Genomic DNA, 18,555 nt, shown 5'->3' on the forward strand with positions numbered 1-18,555 from the left:
TTTTACACATCAACGTTTTTGCACCAGTTACTGTCGTTAGGAGGAGTTTTGTTCCTTAAATGTCAAATACTGTACAAGTCTTGGGTACTTGTGCTTGGCCTACTTGAGTATTTATATTTTCTGCTATACTGTGCTTTGACTCCAGTTGATTCAAGAGGCAGAATTGTGTCTCCACTTCCTTTGTCTGGCAGCTATAGTTGCTTTGCAGATAAAGATTGCATTGCTGTACAGTAAAATAAACATTAAAGTAAAACACCAAATATATATAAAATAGCTACAACCTCCACCTTGGCTATCTTCAACATATTGCTGCCTACATAGTAAAATGCATCAGCAATAATAGGCCTGTAGAATAGTGGGAATGTCTCCTAAGATCACATGTTATCAAGTAAATGTTGCAAAAGTACATTTCCCTCTAAAATGAAGGGGAATAAAAGTGTAACTTTGCACAAAATGGGTACAATTTCTGTACGCATAGTTACGATGGTTCACGAAGGCAGCACGTTTTTCAATCTCTTTGTAAGTACCGCCACCTAACGACAAAAACTGAAAATGTATTTTCAGGCTAAATAAAAGCCTTGATACGAACTGTAGCAGCCATGCATGACATACTCAGCGGTCGCTCTCATTTTCAACGTAATGCACGTTGAACCATGTCCATTTTTTCCCCCGCATTATAACCCTTCTGCCGTACAGTGAGCAGGAACAACAGACAACAGCGCCCCCTGACTGCGGCTACGAACCCTGCATCACGCTGGGAATAAAAAGCTCCATCATCCTCCTGCTATACGAGCATCGTTTTGGTGGACCGAGGGCATCCTCCCTACACCCATGACTACCGACTAGGGTTACATTAGCGGACAAACAGAGGGATTTAAGGATAGTATTATGGCGAAACACCGTAAAGACAGAGACAGCTGGGGTGAGTGTACGTACAACATTTAATATTTCATGCTTTTCCTTGACGCACATACATTTTTCCATCTCTGCCGAGGCGAGGGTGTAAGCAATGCAGCCAGTTAAATGTTTATCTAAGACTCCACCACCAAGGGCTTGTTTTCGTTCCGACTTAATTGTGACCAGCGTGTTTTTGTTTTGACCCCGATCAAATCTAATGTTTCTGGTGGTGAGAAATGCACGGTTTGTTTATTTTCTGTCTCACTGTTATCGATTGATCAAGCGCGAGCGAACAGACGTTTGACACGTATATATTTGTTTCACAATTAAAAGACGCGTTGAGAGATGTTTTACAATAATCAGGAGACAGGAAATAGTCCGCCTGGGTCGTTCAGGCCCCAAAAGGCCTGAGAATAACCTTCTGGTTTTATTTTTATCACACCGAGACTCTCGTGAAGGTCTGTGCTGCATCTGACATCAAATTATGTAATGTTGCATCAGTAAACAGCTTCTCATGGTCATCATCATCTCTTCTAGTCATTACTGTCATCATCAGTATCACCTCCACCACATCTGTGATGAGCCATCACACGGACATCACTCTGTGGCCCATTTTAACTTTAAATACAGGACTGCGAGGGGGTGGGATGACTGCCACAGGGCTGAGGGAAACGCTGGGCTTTGTCATTACAGAGTTTATCTGCTCTGACCCACTTTAAGCAGTCTGTGCTTCTGACGTCTTCAGCAGCAGCAGCAACATGATCAGGTTAAGCAGGGAGGCCTGTGGGTGAGGCCTTCTGCAAAGAGATGTGACAGCCCTCCTCAGGCCCGAGAGGAAACCTCGGCTGATTCCTCCTTAAATTATTCACTGTGCACCCTCGCAACTCTGCATCTTTTAGCAGACTCCCAAATTTTATCTGCCACAGACGCTGCCATTGTAAGATGCTTAATGTGCAGGCACAAAACAAATGTCACGGACATGTGTGAGGATCTGTTTGTTTGTTTGTTGGTTTAACCTCAGATATCCTTCCGTGCTCTGCAGAATGTACACGGTCAGACACGAGTTGGTTGGAGCATTAAGCACACATCACATGAATGGGATTCGGGAGCTAAAGTCTGTGCATCAGGACTGACATGCAGCTTTCTCGCTCCACATGAGACAGCAGAGATTGGAAAGACACTGAGTCACTGCCTGGAAAGCGCTGAAAAAAACAAAAAAAGCTCTGAATGCACATGATCTCATTGGATACAAACAGATGGGATGGATAGCATGGCGAGATTCATTATTAGTATTAACGAGCTTGCAGGCGATGCTATTGATCTCAGGGCGAACAGGAAGTAATAATGGACTCAGTGTTCCTGTTTCCTCTCTTAATGGACCACTAAGTTCGCCTCACATCACCGTGAACAAGTTCCGCTCACTCATTCACATAATAACATTTCAGTTGGCTTTCCAGTGCTAATTACAGTAATTATGTAGAAACAAGAAAAGCAGCAGGGAAAATACTTAACATCAACATCATTATTTCCATGAATCCGACAATATTCAAAGTTGAAATCTGTTCATTTTTCCTTTGACCCCCCCATCACCCTCCATCTCGTCCTCCAGGGTCCCTCAGTGACAAAAATGTCTACGACTGGAGCTCAGAGGAGGAGGAGCCGGACGGACGAGCCCGACCCGTGCAGGTGCTGCTGGTCAAAGACGACCACACCTTCGAGCTGGACGAGGCCGCGCTGAGCCGCATCCTGTTGGCCGAGCACGTCAGAGACCGCGAGGTGGTGGCCATCTCTGTGGCCGGAGCTTTCCGCAAGGGCAAGTCCTTCCTCATGGACTTCATGCTGCGTTACATGTACAACCATGTAAGTATCTGCTCAGGTGATGGAGTCTGGAGTTTGTACCAATATTTATATTTCTGCTGTTCAAAGGTAAAAGTTTAAATGTGAGGACTGCAGCTTGAATCTTCATATTGAAGTTTGGCTAAAAGCTTTAATCAGTAATTCTTTGCTAAAGCTGCATGTTTTGCCGATATTCCACTTTCATGTAAAAATAATATTTGCTGGTCTCTGAATGGGTGTAGATTCAGTAGGCCACACACTGAACAAACATCCCACATTAATGTAAGAACAGTCGAAGACACTGAAACTACTGGCATTAACTCTTCTGATCCTGCTGCGCTCAGGCATCTGAAAGCTGGCTCGGAAATAAAGACGAACCTCTGACTGGCTTCTCCTGGAGGGGGGGCTCAGAGAGGGAGACCACCGGGATCCAGATCTGGAGTGAGGTCTTCCTGGTGGACAAACCGGACGGGAGAAAGGTGAACAAAATCTTTACATATGACACAGACAGATTCATTAACCTTTAGCCGTTGTTTTACGGCACGTTTTTATATTCTCATTCATCATGGCAACAGCTCAGTCCTTATGTTCAAAATACAAACACATCCACGCGCTGCTCGGCTTTAACTTTAGCGGATGAGCTCACACGGCTGCTTCCTCGTTTGTCCTGCCACTAAAGCAGTTCAGGCACTTCGCTTCGCTTCACTAATCTGCCACAGAGACACACGAAACATTGAGATCGCCCCACAGTGGAGGTCAGTGTCTTCGTCCTTGTTCGTTTCACAGGTCGCCGTGTTGCTAATGGACACACAGGGCACGTTTGACAGCCAGTCGACGCTAAGGGATTCAGCCACTGTGTTCGCACTGAGCACCATGATAAGCTCCATGCAGGTAAGGTGACTTTCACTCAGCCGGGCCCGCTTTACTGTGCTAATTAGCATATTTATGTGGATGAACGAACAAAGGATTGAATTTTTCGCCATTTGCTCACTAACTTTAAGTGATGTTTGTTCTGTGACTGCTGTGTTCCTTTGTTTTCACACACCAGAATGGCTTTTACTTAATACACGCACTACATTCTTCAATTTGGACGTGCTTTAACCCTGTAAAGCCCAAACCATTAAATAATTGACAGAAAATTCCAGTTCTTTGAACTTGGAGCCTTTATTGATCCTCTGAACAAACAAACAAAAAATTTTTCAAGTATCATATCTGTGCACTGCATGTATCTGATTGTATACATCAGGTTTTTCAGGGAAAAAAATATTGCACTACTCATGTGGAGGGCTGAAAACTCATGTATTATATAGGGTTAAATGAATTTACTCTGTAAACGAATGGTCCTTTTCAGGTTTACAACATCTCACAGAATGTACAAGAAGACGACCTTCAGCACTTGCAGGTAAGGCAGTCGAGTGTCGGCACTGATGCGTAATTAAAATCTAAAAGAGCAAAGTCCTGACTCGAAACCTTTTACCGGTCAGACGTGCATGTGAGTGTTTGGCTGATGGCAAATCTCATCTTATCTTCTTATTTCAGCTTTTCACCGAGTACGGCAGACTGGCTATGGAGGAGACTTTCCTCAAACCATTCCAGGTACTGGAATATCATTTTGATCTGCTGGATGGATGTGCAACAGCTGCGTCCACATCTCCGGAAATGACATTTGAAAGTTATTATTTGTGTTTGTTTTAAGCGCCTTGAAATATTGTATTATTGTGTAAAGAAATCCGACAAATTTCATTGTGGGGGACTGGCTGGTACAAGAATGCAGTGAATTATATTATTTCATCATATCCTCAACAAGAGTCACATGGTAGCTTTTTTTATTCCTTAGTCCATGATTTTCCTCGTTCGAGACTGGAGCTTTCCATACGAGTTTCCTTACGGACAGGAAGGAGGCATGAAGTTCCTCGAGAAGCGACTGAAGGTCAATTGTCAGCCATCTGTTTGAGGGTGAAGGTCATTTCACTTTGAGTCTTTGAATCACGGCGGCTGAACCAAACTAACGCGCTTGTGTCGTGTGGTGTTTGTGGCGTAGATCTCGGAGAACCAGCATGAAGAGCTGCAGAACGTGCGTAAACACATCCACTCCTGCTTCACCAACATCTCCTGCTTCCTGATGCCTCACCCCGGCCTCAAAGTGGCCACCAACCCGCACTTTGATGGAAGGATTGCAGGTACACCTCCCACGGCCTCCTGTGAGAAGTTTCTGATCTTGCGTGAAAGTCATGTTTGAAAGGGAAGCACACAGGATTCCCTGGATGGTTTTACACCAAACGTAAACCACGCAATATTACTTTAGTCACACTACAGACAGCAGCATCTTTCTGTCAAAGCTACTGGGATGGACGACATGAAACTTTATATACGTAATAGTATTCAGTTCAGTAAGTCTATGAAATTGTCAAATGTTTTAGAAAAATACTTTTGTTTGTAAACACATCCACATCAGCCTCATTTGTACTTTGTGTAAAGTGCTAACTAGCAAATGTTAGCATGTTAGCGCTGTGAACATGCTAACCCGGCTGTAGACTCATTAGTCCTCATAAAAAGTCAGATAATCGGGAATCAGCTCATTTCGAGAAGTGGTTCCCAATCTTTTTCACGTCACAAATTAGACTACCGAGTCCCATCTGATAAGAATTTTACTGCGGACCCCCTCAAGGACCCCCACGGGTCCCTGGGCCCCCTTTTGAAAACCACAGAATAAGAGAACATGTGAATGTGCAGTTTGTTCTCAGGTACGACCCGACAGGTTGGCAGTAGTACAGAGAATCACAAGCGCATATCTACAAATGAAGTAAAGTTTATCTATGTAACCTCACAGCAAGTGCAAACGGCACCCGAGGGGGGAAACAAGCTGTTTTTCGTCTGTTCTGCTGCTCTGAATTTTTGATATTTTCTACTTATTTCCTGGACTGACACCAGGAACTGAATATAACCGAGGAACCGTTGGAGTTGGATTTCTGTACACACTCACCAGCTGTTTCCTCTCCTCGCCACTTAGAGATCGATGGCGACTTCTTGAACAACCTGAGGGTTCTGGTCCCGTGGCTTCTCAGTCCTCGTAACATCGACGTGAAGGAGATCAACGGCAGCAAAATCACCTGCAGAGGCCTGCTGGAGTACTTCAAGGTCAGACCCAAGGAGCACGTCAACACTGACGACACACCAGCCATCATTTTAACTTTCTGCTTGTGCTTTCATTATGTCCATGACTCCCCGGTAAACTTTGACTTTCTGCACACGATTGTGACTTAACTTCAACTTTTTTGCTTCACTTCAGGCTTACATCAAAATTTACCAAGGCGAGGAGCTGCCACATCCAAAATCCATGCTGCAGGTACGTTTTCCCCTTGGTCTTTCTAGTACAATTTCTGTATTTAATTTTTTTATTATGACTTTCTTTATTACTTTTATCTTGGAAAGCTTTAAAGTTCCTTATCCAAGCATCTGTTGCATTTCTTAGTTTAACTAATATTACATTACATCAAAATAAACGACGACTGTATTTTCACATGCTTCCCCTCAGGCCACAGCTGAGGCAAACAATTTGGCTGCAGTTGCAGCTGCGAAGGACCTGTACAACAAGAAAATGGAGGAGGTGGGTGAAAACTTAATCCCAAACTGTCCTCTAAGCTGTCTAATCCTGTTTTACTGACCGGCTCTGTCGTGGTCCCAGGTCTGTGGGGGCGACCGGCCCTTCCTGGCCCCCAGCGAGCTGCAGGCCCGTCACAGCACCATCAGAGAGGAGGCCCTGCAGGTGTTTCGGGGCGTGAAGAAGATGGGAGGCGAGGAGTTCAGCCGTCGCTACCTGCAGCAGCTGGAGGGAGAAATCGACGAGGTGTTTGTCCAGTACATCAAGCACAATGACTCCAAGAACATTTTCCACGCAGCCCGCACGCCGGCCACGCTGTTCGTGGTCATCTTTGTCATGTACGTGGCCGCGGGCATCACAGGCTTTGTGGGCGTGGACATCATTGCCAGCTTGTGTAACATGATCCTGGGTCTGGCACTGATCACCCTCTGCACCTGGGCCTACATCCGCTACTCCGGGGAATACCGAGAACTGGGCGCCGTCATCGACCAGGTGGCTGGTGCGCTGTGGGACCAGGTAAAGCTAAAAACATAAGACATGAGTGAGATCAGGAATAAATGAGTCTCTCTGTGATTCAATCAGCATTTCAATCAGTATGCAAGTTTATTGCACTAAAAATGTACAATCGCCAGAAAGAGTCTTTGCACAGAAAGCCCTCATTTAGACGCAAAAAACATGAAAATGAACAGAAATGAACATATCAGCCGCAAACACAGCAGCCCTGCAGGGAAATTTACATTAAACTGCATGTTTGCATAATGTGTAAAACTAAGACGAGCCTCAGTAAAGAGAGAAAATATGTGGTTAAGCACTGGATTCAAAGTTCTCAACTGACTTAAAATCAATAATCAATAACAGACAGTCAGATATTCAGCATGTTCTGGTCTATATGATTTAATATCGGGTTAATAAATATTAAATGGTCAATCTTCTGGTTGGGGTCAGGAGTCTGAGTGCTGCATTCGAAACAAATAAAGAAAGTTGCCATAAGAAAACTGCAGAAAATCACACGATAATCTGTTCCAGAAACACATCTTTATTGATATATCTTTATTGATAAATCTGTAGATCAATAGATTTGTTTGTATTTTGTCGCAAAAAATGATAATTGTGACTCCATCCGGTTTCTTGTTTTGGTTAAAAATCCACGGTTCAGAATCAGTGATTCCCCATCACAGTTTCTCAAATCCCAACATGAAGTGAATCAAATGACTTGTTTTGGCCAACCTGAAGTCTAAAACACCAAATAGAAAAGTAAGAAAATCTTAATTTCATTTAATTTCTCTGTTAACCCGTTAATTGATTAAACAATTAATCGACTCAAAACTAAAACCATATCGAACAATGTACAGCAGAGGCGCATCTTCATCAGGAACTGGTGATGCAGCATCTTTAAACCACTAGAGGGCGACAATCTCCTTTAAATCGCAGGAAACGAGAACTAAAGCCTGCATTGATGACGTTATCAAACATGTTTCATATTATGTTCGCATGTATGTTCTCACTCTCTCTCTCTATATGTAATTTTTTTTCTCTTTTTAACGCCTCTGCAGGGGAGCACAAATGAGGTGAGTGGAGCAATCCAAACAGGAATATTAACAAAGGCACAAACAGAGCGAACATCTCTTGGGAGAAGAGTAACGGGCTCAAACAGGCTCCTCAAAAATTGTCGCTTTCATAAGAACGTTCAACTGGATTGACAGGATTTAAATGGAATCGCATACAGTAGTATATTAACCTCACACATTTAGATTCTCAGAGCATCATATTGTATCGTATTGACTGTTTTCATATCAGATTCCCATACCCTGACATTATCTTAAGCGACGTTGAGTTAAATTCCCCGTCTGTAACCACGTCTCTGCTCCACAGGCTCTCTACAAGCTGTACAATGTAGCAGCCAATCACAGGCACCTGTACCACCACGCCTTCCCCGGGCCCCAGGCGGAGGAGGCTGCAGAGGAGCAGGACAAGAAGAGGGACTGAGTCGATAAGGCAGCGAAGAGTACAGCAGGGACTTCCTGGTGAAGGACAGGAGGAAGAGGAGGAGGAGGAGGAGGAGGAGGGGGAGGAACATCCTCACCCATCAGGCACTCTTTTATTCTGGTATTGGCTGGCACTTCCCACCAATACATCCACTACTTTAAAACCTAATAACGGACTGTATAATGTTCATGTATAGGCAACGTCAGAGCGTCTCCTGATTGGGTGCCTCTGCGTGCAAACGATGGATGTCATTTATCATTTTGTCTCTCACGTTTTGCCTGTGAAAAAAACAAAACAAAACAACAACAACACCACCTGTACAGCAGATACTGTAGACACTCTGCCAGAGGAGACCTCGGCATATCCAACCTCCAGCCAGCTGTTTGATTTCCTCATCAGACTTTGTTTCGTTTTGCATCATTTGTCACTGACGACGATTCTCAGAAGTACAGCCAACTCTGTGAAATCCCCATTTGTGACGATTGTTCTGCTCTCTGAAGTTTAGTGCTGTTTGTGAGAAACAATATCTATGACCTGCGGTGTTTGAAAGCCAAAACATGTACTGTATGTTAAACAATGAAGCGTTACGAGCATCATCAGCATGATAAATGGTTAATGTCTGTCATCTTTAAGCTCTAAAACTGGGTATACTTTAGAAAAAACAAAAAAAAACAAACAAAAAACAGTTTTGATGGTCGTGACAAAGTGGTTTTGTGCCATAACTTGTAAAAATGCCAGCTGGCTACATGCAGACACTCAGTGGCACATTTATTAGTTGTATGTTTTGTTTTGGAGGTTGGTGTTCATTCTCATAGGATCAGGGAATTTTTTTGTTTTTGTTTTTTTTTACTTTCAAATAAGAGCGCTGGGTGGGAAGACAAAACCAGAGTGACCACCAGTTCAAAGTTTACACAGTATCTCTCACTTTGTAGTCCGCTTGCAGTTTTGTTACTACGCTGCATCCTTGTGATCCTCCACATGCGTGTTTGGTCTTTGAGGGTGGGTGGGGGTGGGTGGGGGTGTTGGGTTCCCATTGTGGCGCAGAGGTGGTGAGTGAAGCCATTGTTGTGTTTCTCACTGAATGTTCGAGCAAATCCGAGGAATGTAGCTATTCGGCGTCCACTGAGGAAATCAGAGCTGGTTTGTTATTGGACGGGCCTGCTTTGGAAAAGGATCCTCATTCCACATCTCTTTCATCATCTTCATACACTTAAACTGAATCATCTGTTTAAAAAAACAAACAACCAAAAAAAAAACAAAAAAAAAAACTGTTGCATGGTGAAAGAGGCCAGACATTTTGTGCTCCCAAAAACAGCTCGCATTTGTAAACAAATGGCTTGTATTCAGCACATTTTGGTGTTTGAATACTTTGGCTTAGTAGACTGTTAACAGTGCTTATTGTTTTTAGCTCACTGAAGAACCCAGAATCATGGAGCTCACTGTAAAAACATCTGCATCACGTACAGCTGCAAGCACCCTGACTTTTCTTTTTTTTTTTACAGTACAGGAACGCTGTCATGCATATTTAGCAAGTTTATACTGAGGTTTGACCTCAAGGGTTGAAAATTTAAAGGCGCTGCGGCAGAGTGGCTTCTTGAGTCTTCCACAATGTATAATCAACATCAGTGAGGCCTTCACACAAAGGACCATCTAAGACCAGTTTAAGATTTGTGAGGTTTTAAAAGCCCATTTCTCCATGGCTGCGTTTAAACGTCCGTCCATAAGTCAGAAAAGCAGCGTTTGTCTGCATTGTGTTGCGTTCACAGTCGAAATTTTCTCAGCTCAAAAGAAAAGAGAAAACGAATCAAAACTTGTTGTTCTTGGATTTAACGGTTCATTCCTTAAAGCCGCCCACATCAACGCTTAAATCAAGTCCGGATGTCGTGGGAGTCTCGCGGGAGTCTGAAAGGTCAAATGAATCCACCTCTTCCAAGTCAACACTGCTAAGTTCACGTTGCAAATTTCAATTACAAGGAAATAATAAAGTTGGACCAAGTTAATAAAAAATATCTAGAGTTGAGTAATTTCTTGTAAGCTTCACTCCAAACATGTTTTAAGACATTAAAAGTACTCTGGTTTGAATAACTTGTGTGCCATATATTTGTTTATTTCCCACCCGTAACTGATGTGAAACCAGTCTTCCAGGATCAAACCCTCAGCATTTGTTATTTACATCACTGATAGTGTTTTCAGCCAGCATTTTAAGGTTTTACATTAGAAAAGAACTCAAAGGCAAAGTCTACTTTATTGTTTTGGTAAATATCTACATTTGTATGGTACTTTATGGATGACAGAGCTGAACATAACGAAGGGAGCTGCAGATAGCCAGGAGAATAGCTCTTAAATTCCAAACTGTTATAAGAATATCACATGCCGCTGCTTTAATTATTTTACATCTGAAAAATAAGCTGTGTGAAAGTGCACGGGAAGCCAGAAAGCAACAACTGTGTAGTCGTGAGTGTGTTTTTCTCCACTGCAGACTTTATTGCTTATGTCCTGTATTTGCAATACACAATATCAGATATGTACAAACTGCTGAGCCCGTGCTGAAAAGACGTGAGCGAGACTGTCTTGCATAGTGACGGACTCGCCGAAGACAGGCTCTTCACAAAACTATTCCACTGTTCACACGATCACACACCCTTTTAGGACGTTCAGAAATGTCTGAATCTGTTGTCACTCTCATACACGTGTCGCATTAAACACCTGAAAACTGTTTTAAGTGTATATTTTGAGTGCAATAGTGTCATAAAACGTTTGTTTCTCACCTTATTTGGCCAAACCTCCAACATTAAAAAAAAAAAGAACAAAAACATTTCTGAGCACCTTAAGGTGAATCATCATCGTAAGCTGAATGATTAGTGATCGGTTAAATATGCTTCCGAGAACCTGCACTTCTTCCACAGAAGAGGCGCGTCAGTCCATAAACATAAGGCATTACCGAGGCGAGAAATATCCAGAAAGGATGAAACAAGGAGAAGTCTGAATTGCACTTATTTGGCAAACTTAATGTGTCTTCCAGTAGCTTATTTATGTTTCATTATACACTCACACACAAGAATATTCCTGACTTACAGTAATGCCAAGAGCCAAGAGATGCTCAAACCGCTGCATCACATGTGATGCTTCAGCCAACAAAAGGTCTTTAAATAAAAGACGTGTTTCATATCAAAACTTAAATATTTGTGAAACTTTTGGTGGATTGTCTTACAAAGGATATTTCATACAAAAAAAAGGGGGGGGGGGCACACTTTCTGTTTAATTTACAAGAGTGCGGTTTCAGTTTATGAGGGTAACAAAGCAATGGAAAAAATAGTCATGAAGTATTTCAAACAGAAACACATGAGAAGGAGCTGCCGGTCATTTTCTCCCATAGGAAAAAATGACGGAGTAGCTGCTGTACACGAGACATGAGCAGACATTGTAAAAAATGCTGCGTTTCAGAGGCACAATCTGCGGATGTTTTTCAACACATATCCGCAGTGTTTCAGACTCTGTTCTCCTCAGTCTTAAAAACAGAAATTCAGTCCTCGGGTTCAGGGCAGCGGCTGCAATGGCACCACAAGCCGCCTCCCCAGATGTAGCACATTATAGGTTCTATTTCTTCATTGAGAGTTTTGTTTTTCCTTTTATTTTAGTCACGTGGTCATTCGTGAATTGAGTGTCAATTTACGAGTGTCACATGATGGCGAAAGGGGGCCTCCTGACAGTGTGTGTCTTGACTTCCTGGCTGATATATTTGGATCAAGCGAAGGCACAGATGTGTTTTGGTAAAGAGGCAATTAAGAGTCGATCACGATTTCAAAGGAAACCCTTGACCGCTCCCAAACTGTGGAAACCTCAGAGAGGCGTGGCAGCGAGACGTCCCCGCTGCACGTAACGCGTCACATGTTCCCTATGAAGTTCTTGTTGGGCTGCTGGGCGTACCACTGCTGCCGCTGCTTGCGAGCCTCCACCTCTGACAGCAGCGCCTGCCGGTACGCCTCGTAGGACTTGACGATGTGCTCCAGCTCCTTCATGAAGAGCAGCTTCAGCATGCCCTGATACGTGTCCAAGTCTGCCAGCTGGAACAACTCCCACTTCAAGATGTGGTCATACCTAAAGTACAAGGGAAGATCTTTACTGTGCTTTAGAAGCGCGCTTTGTGGCGATGAGTGGGTCACTGCGTTATTTGTACTCATTTCTCCACGTACCATTTCTGGATTTCTGAAGAGGTCACAAATGTAGATATTTTGAAGTTTAAAAAGATTTGATAAAAATATATTTGCAGAAAGTAATATTTTTAAATATAACAAAGAATCTTGAGACAGTTTCATTTTTCCCCACAATACAAAGTAAGGTCATCAGGTGACATTCACACCAATACCAACACATCTGCAATAAGCTAACATTCGCAGACACGTCAATCCAGCTGTACTACCATAACTCACAAATACACACCACAAACACAACATTTCTACTGACTCCAGAGGCTGGACATCACTATCTGGGGAGAAGGGAAAATACTCCAGAGAAATTGAGAAGAAGAAGAGCGCACGGTGGTGTAAACGCTACAGGATTCCAACTATCAAAACAAGGGTTTTGCAGACGTTTTATGAAGTAGATAAGCAGCTCACCGGTTGATTAGTTGATCAATAGAAAATGAATCTGAAACTATTCTGATAATGGGATTAAATGTTTCAGCACATATGTTTAACGTAGAATGAATGTTGATTGTAGAAAATTTTGGTTTTGTTTTTCGGACACTTTTGACAGTCGGAGATAAAAAAGCACTCTGACATCACCACAGTAGCCTTCAGGGAATTAGAGCGGGCATTTTCTCGCATTTCACAGGGCGAACATTTAATAATAATAATAATAATAATAATAAAAAAACAAACTTGCAGACTAATACATGATGAAAATGACTGAAAGCTGCCCTCACAGTACTCACTTGAGTGGCGCGCGGGCATACACCTGAAGCCAGTCTGGGATCTCAGCGGTGTGGTACGGGTTAGCCGGCACCAGTACAGGCTGGTTCCTCTCTGCAGGACGCGGCTGATAGGTGACAGGAGGTGGTAATGGAGGAGGCTGATCATAGCGAGGCACACTAGAACACACGGAGGTAATACAGTTTTTCTTTAATTTGTCTTCGTGACATCAGATTGGACAAAACGCTTTTCTGATTACTGACGCCAAACCTTTTATGAGGACAAAAACTTAAATGAATGTTTATACAGATGACATACCTCGGGGCACAGGGGTGACGATACTGTGCCCTTTTGTTGATGTGATCCACGTAATAGACCCCAAACTCAGCCGACTCCACCTTTTCCCAGCCTGGAGGGAGCCCTTCCCTCTCCAGAGGGTGGCTCCAGTGTGTAGTGTTAGTGTTGTGGTCGATGTAGTACTTCCTGCCACGGATGGTCCAGTCAACGGTCCAGCCGGCAGGAAGGGGGAGGTCCTCTCCTGTCAGACTGGAGAGGTTCCCAAGGGATTTGGCCTGTATTCGACCTATGCCTGAGGAAAACAAACATTTCTTTTTTAGAAACCTAGAGGGAGAGGGAGAGATGTCGGCCCAAACATACAGCAGGGCAGCTGCTAGCAAACAGCGCCTCTGGGAAAGAAAAAATATTTGGGTAAATTTCTTAAAAACAGCGCGTGTGGGAAAATGTAATTTAAAGGAGAGGAATGTCCAGCCTTTAAAAAGGTCATTCTGATGTGGCAGCTGAACACAGAGCAGGACGAGAGAGGAATGCAGTGAATCACTTCTTAAAGCATGACTTATGTGAGGATGCCTAATCCCTTTGACTCTGTGACTGTTGTGACGGAGCATCTTATTCTAACTGACATCACTTTAAGAATGGTAGGAAATGGGAGTGTTGTTAGGTCTGGACAGGAAGGCAGAGATCTCTGCTTGGCCAGACACACACACAGGAGTTTTCACCAGAAGAGAACAAACCACTGAACTCCCAAACACTAAGAGCACACAGCAGAGGGGGTTCATTCAACAAGTCCTGTAATTTTTATTGGCAAATAACAGACTGTGAGTGAGAACTAACATGACCCAAAGCCAACCAGCTCAGAAGGAAAGCACTGAAAACACAAGAGAATATGCTGGGAATGAAGAACCTCAACAAAAAGGCGGCTACAATCTGATAAATTCTGCACGAGAGTGACAGCAACAGAGCCGGAGCTTTTTTGGCCAGCTGCTGAGTGAAGGGATGGAATGTGCGAGTGCTCCGCAGAAATGCACTCCTCCTCCTCCACCTCATCATCATCATCATCATCATCATCATCATCTCTGCCCTTTTCCTCAGAAAAATGGCAGCCAGCCATACTCACTGCAAAGTTCAAAGCATCACAGGAATTTCACGGCTTACAGTCAAGAGCAGACTACTATATTTACAACTGGTGATACAGAAGTGGTTCTAAAGAAATGAAGTCAAACCAGCGACCAGAAAAAGTATGAATCAACCAAAACATCAAGGCCAAATTTTGACAAAACAAATTAGAAATAATTCACAGTATACATGGTCCACTTTCACGTTTCTCTGCATACTGTAGTCGGACTGATTTTTCCTACAAGAAGACAAGTTTCTCTGAAATACACACAAAATGCTTCTATAGTAGTCAGTATACACCAATTTACATCAAAAATAAACACTAGTAAACTGAAAATTGAAAAATGCAGGAAACCCTAAAAATATATATATAAAGTATATATATATGGAATCATTTCATACCACATCTTACTCATTAAATGCCATTTTTAGTTGCGCAAAGCTAGCATAAAACTGATCCTGTTACAAAATGGAAGCATCGGGTGATTGGAGGTAAATGAGTCCTCCTAAATATCTCTGCAATGTAGGTATACAGCTAGTAGTACTACATCCACATGATTCACAGAAGTGACTAGTCTGAGGTCGAGACATCTGACTGTGGGCGGTCAGCAAATTGCTAGTTTGCAAGCAGAAAGATTCAGCAAACAGAGAGATGAAATATGCAGAGCCTTGATGCTCGTTTAACTTCAAACAAGATGATATACGATAGACGAGCCTGACATACACACTAAACCATACACATGATGTCAACAAGTCAGCAACAAAACAAGAAGGTACTTTACTGTACTGCTCACTTCAGACTGATGTTTACAGAGCGGAGAAGTGAGGGAAAAATATTTAATTCCTTGGGGAAACGAAACTGAAATGAAATTGCTCTTTTGAGCTGTTCGGTGACAACCAACAGCTTGCATTCCTTTCAAAGTGGCCTATGTGTGGTCCAAAACCCATCCACAACACTCTGCCATCTGAAAGCAGCAATCGTGCGTTACTACAGCCACTTCACTTCAACTGCAACACCAAAGTTTTAAAAAAGTTCCACAAAAGACAAATCTGAAAAATCTTGCTGAGGTGATCCTCGAACATTACTGCACTACTTTAATACATCTGAATTTGCAGACAAAAAGAATAAAAAAACAATAAAGTTTTAGTCCCTCAATGGAATATCACTTCTTGCCATGTATTTCCCAGAAACATGTGTGCAGTTTAAGACTGCGCGTCCTGATCTTTGTCACATTTTAAACTCTCAATTCCTTCCAATTTCTTTGTCACAGCCCTCTGTATACTTTCCAATAGAGGAGAAGCATCTAATACAGTACTGTGGAAAGTACACATTTTATGCTTACCTGAAGGCGGTCTGCTTGGAGCCGGGGGTGTGTGCTGTCGTGGAAGTCTTTGGAAGTTGTGTTCATTGTGCTCATAGTATCTATAGTCCTCAGGAAAGCGGTCCGGGACCATCCTGGGCTGGCGCTGCTGATGCTGCTGGTTGTCATAGTAAGGTTCAGAGGGGTAATAATATCGAGCAGCGTCTCCATTCTCAGACATGGGGCTCACATCTGTGAGGAAGGACTGTGAGGAGCCTCCGTACTCGTGGGGCAGGTCTCCCAGGCTGCGAGGCAGGTACGGAGGTGCTGACATGCGGTGGCTCTCTCTGCGGGCCACCTCATGGGGAGGCCTCTGCACGGGGGCACGGAGTAAACTCTTGTTGCGGGACACCGCAGGATCCCGGGTGGGTGCCACAGGGTAGGCAGAGGGGCCCATGTCTGGCAGAGGGACCTCTGTGCGTCTGGGAATAGTGGGTCCATGACGGATGAACGAGGGCATAAGATCTGCAATCAGGTAAACAAGTGCAAGTGCAGCTGTCAGTAGCAGTCAACACTTTAACACAGTAGTAGAACCAACAGGCAGCAGAATCAAGTACTTCAGTTACATACAGTTTAGAGATCCTTGTACTTTACTTGAGTATTTCCTTACTTCACTACATATTGGAGCAAAATACTGAACTTCACAACATCAGGCAGATAAAAATTTAAAATACAAAACAGATTATCATGCTAGAAAACATAATTTATTGTTGCGGTGGAGATTTAACCAGCAAACAGTCTACGGCAAACCAGTTAAATTTAACTCCACCCTGAACACAACAATCTTAAAATTCTTCTTTCACTTTAATGTATCAAAAATAAGAGTACAAAACATTATTACACTGGCAGGAGCCATTATGTCTGCGTGAACAATACTTTTACTTGATACGTTAATAAGTTAATTTTACTATCAATGCTTTCATACCTTTAGATGCACACGTTAGTAGGTAATGCATATCATTCAACGTGTACAGTAAACGTAACATCAGAGGACACATCACAACACTCAATGGACAAACGTAACGTCAAGCCAACCAGCAACAAATGTGACTTTTCAGTAAGCCGCTCCACTGAGTATCACGTCAGGATTCTTACAAACAAAAGGGGACAAAAGTCTAATAAAATTTTCATTGAGTGTTTTAGAGCACGTCCCATCTATATGAGCAGTTACCGTTACCTCTCATTTTTCTATTTGGCACTGAAGCGGACGTAGTAGGATGATGCACTTTTAGCTAGCTAGCACTTGAACTGCCAGGTTAGCAACTTCTTTGGTTACGGTGCACAGAAAATCTCGACTAAACAAGTTGGTTTCAAGCGTAGGAGCCCCTTTATTGTAACAATCCGTTTACACACGTTCACCTCAGCTCGCTTGTTACCGTTAGCCTTGCTACTTTTTGCCGTTAAAGTTAATTTTCGCCAGAAGGCTAACTGATGCTAACTTGAGCTAGCGGGCTAACTAACAACTTGTTGCGCTTACTTCTCAGGAGCGGCGACGTTTCCTTCTTCACATATTTCCCGTGTACCTCGGCTGGTTTCGACGCTTCGTTTTTGCTTTTCTTTCGCGAGAGCATAACTCAAGGCTCGGAGGCATCAACAACACGGCGCTGTAATGTCATGGCACAATCCTTCGACTCTGCGACCATCCCGTTCAGTTTGCAGAGCGCGGAGAGTAAACATTTTAAGCCTCGGGGCAGTAGCTAGCAGCAAGTTAGCCAGCTAAAGTCAGCTGCTGGATGAGCCTTTCCTCCAGCGGTGCAGGCGGCTCTGAGCAGTGCTTCACTCCCACCGCTGCTGCCCTGCGGGAATGGTTACTGTACGGACCTGCCCATCTGCTAAGTCACCCGTCTGAAAGCCGATACACGGATAATGCTGACAAAGTGCGCACACATCAGACACATGATTGACAAAACAAAATGTTATGAGTCCACAATGGGGGTTGCGACATTTGCACAAATTGTTTTGCTGTTAACACGGGTTCATTAACTTGTAAAAAGTGGGAGAAGCAGTTCTGGAGGAAGTATTAAGTAAAAGTACATAAGTATAATCAGAGAAATGTTTTCAAAGTATTATTATGTTATACTGTAATAGCTTTAGATCCATATTACTCACACATTAAAGTGGGATTCTGCTGCTTTGTACAGGACAACAACAAGGTGTCGTTTTCATGATGGATGACCATGAATCGATCTTTTTCATGTTCTCTATAAATCAACCAACAGTCCAAACCCCAATTTTATTCAACATAAACTAAACTCACTAAAAGGATAAGCAGTAAATACTCACATTTGTGATGCTCAACCCATGAAATGTTTAGTAAAATGACTTGAAGGATTATCAGATTTATCAAATTTATTTTCCATCAATCGTTTAAGCTGTACGTATAAGCTGTCAGATAAACTTAGTGGGGTAAAAAGTACAGTATTGGTCTCTGAATTTTAATAAAGTGGAAGTACTCTGTATATTAGCATGAAAATAAACAACTCATATTAAGTACAAATATCTCAAATTTGTACTGAAGCAGAGTACATGAGTAACTTTACTTAACGTAAAA

The 18,555-nt window shown here is 42.9% G+C and overlaps 2 protein-coding genes across 5 annotated transcripts; one reads left to right on the forward strand and one right to left on the reverse strand.

The window, feature by feature from the left end:
• The first annotated feature begins 597 nt into the window (after positions 1 to 597).
• On the forward strand, positions 598 to 11,112 carry atl1 (atlastin GTPase 1). 4 transcript variants are annotated; one of them, XM_046413282.1, is made up of 14 exons: positions 598 to 928; positions 2,507 to 2,757; positions 3,078 to 3,212; positions 3,520 to 3,624; positions 4,085 to 4,135; positions 4,273 to 4,329; positions 4,571 to 4,663; positions 4,775 to 4,913; positions 5,744 to 5,871; positions 6,023 to 6,079; positions 6,269 to 6,340; positions 6,419 to 6,850; positions 7,888 to 7,902; positions 8,207 to 11,112. In XM_046413282.1, the coding sequence occupies exons 1-14, from the start codon at positions 889 to 891 to the stop codon at positions 8,318 to 8,320; spliced, it is 1,689 nt and encodes a 562-aa protein (XP_046269238.1). In that variant the 5' UTR covers positions 598 to 888; the 3' UTR covers positions 8,321 to 11,112. The 4 variants fall into 4 exon arrangements, with proteins under 4 accessions (XP_046269238.1, XP_046269239.1, XP_046269240.1 ...); XM_046413283.1 differs by having other exon boundaries at positions 599 to 922; XM_046413284.1 differs by lacking the exon at positions 7,888 to 7,902 and having other exon boundaries at positions 599 to 928.
• On the reverse strand, positions 10,770 to 17,853 carry sav1 (salvador family WW domain containing protein 1). The gene is made up of 5 exons (XM_046413286.1): positions 17,482 to 17,853; positions 15,987 to 16,469; positions 13,549 to 13,819; positions 13,254 to 13,409; positions 10,770 to 12,418 (listed from the first exon to the last, which is right to left on the reverse strand). Exons 1-5 carry the CDS (start codon positions 17,573 to 17,575, stop codon positions 12,205 to 12,207), a joined length of 1,218 nt encoding a protein of 405 aa, XP_046269242.1. The 5' UTR covers positions 17,576 to 17,853; the 3' UTR covers positions 10,770 to 12,204.
• Positions 17,854 to 18,555: the final 702 nt, after the last annotated feature.

The sequence above is a fragment of the Scatophagus argus genome, chromosome 15, assembly GCF_020382885.2.
Source record: "Scatophagus argus isolate fScaArg1 chromosome 15, fScaArg1.pri, whole genome shotgun sequence".
NCBI lineage: Eukaryota > Metazoa > Chordata > Actinopteri > Scatophagidae > Scatophagus > Scatophagus argus.

Bases quoted from the DNA above. Each gene is read 5' to 3' on its own strand.
- atl1 (XM_046413282.1), top strand. From the start codon at position 889: ATGGCGAAACACCGTAAAGACAGAGACAGCTGGGGTGAGT. The intron at 929-2,506 runs GTACGTACAACA...CTCGTCCTCCAG, and splicing joins CAGAGACAGCTGGGGTGAGT to GGTCCCTCAGTGACAAAAAT. The intron at 6,341-6,418 runs GTGGGTGAAAAC...TCGTGGTCCCAG, and splicing joins ACAACAAGAAAATGGAGGAG to GTCTGTGGGGGCGACCGGCC.
- sav1 (XM_046413286.1), bottom strand. From the start codon at position 17,575: ATGCTCTCGCGAAAGAAAAGCAAAAACGAAGCGTCGAAACCAGCCGAG. The intron at 13,410-13,548 runs GTATGTCATCTG...CGTGTGTTCTAG, and splicing joins CGTCACCCCTGTGCCCCGAG to TGTGCCTCGCTATGATCAGC. The intron at 12,419-13,253 runs GTGAGTACTGTG...CTTGTACTTTAG, and splicing joins TATGCCCGCGCGCCACTCAA to GTATGACCACATCTTGAAGT.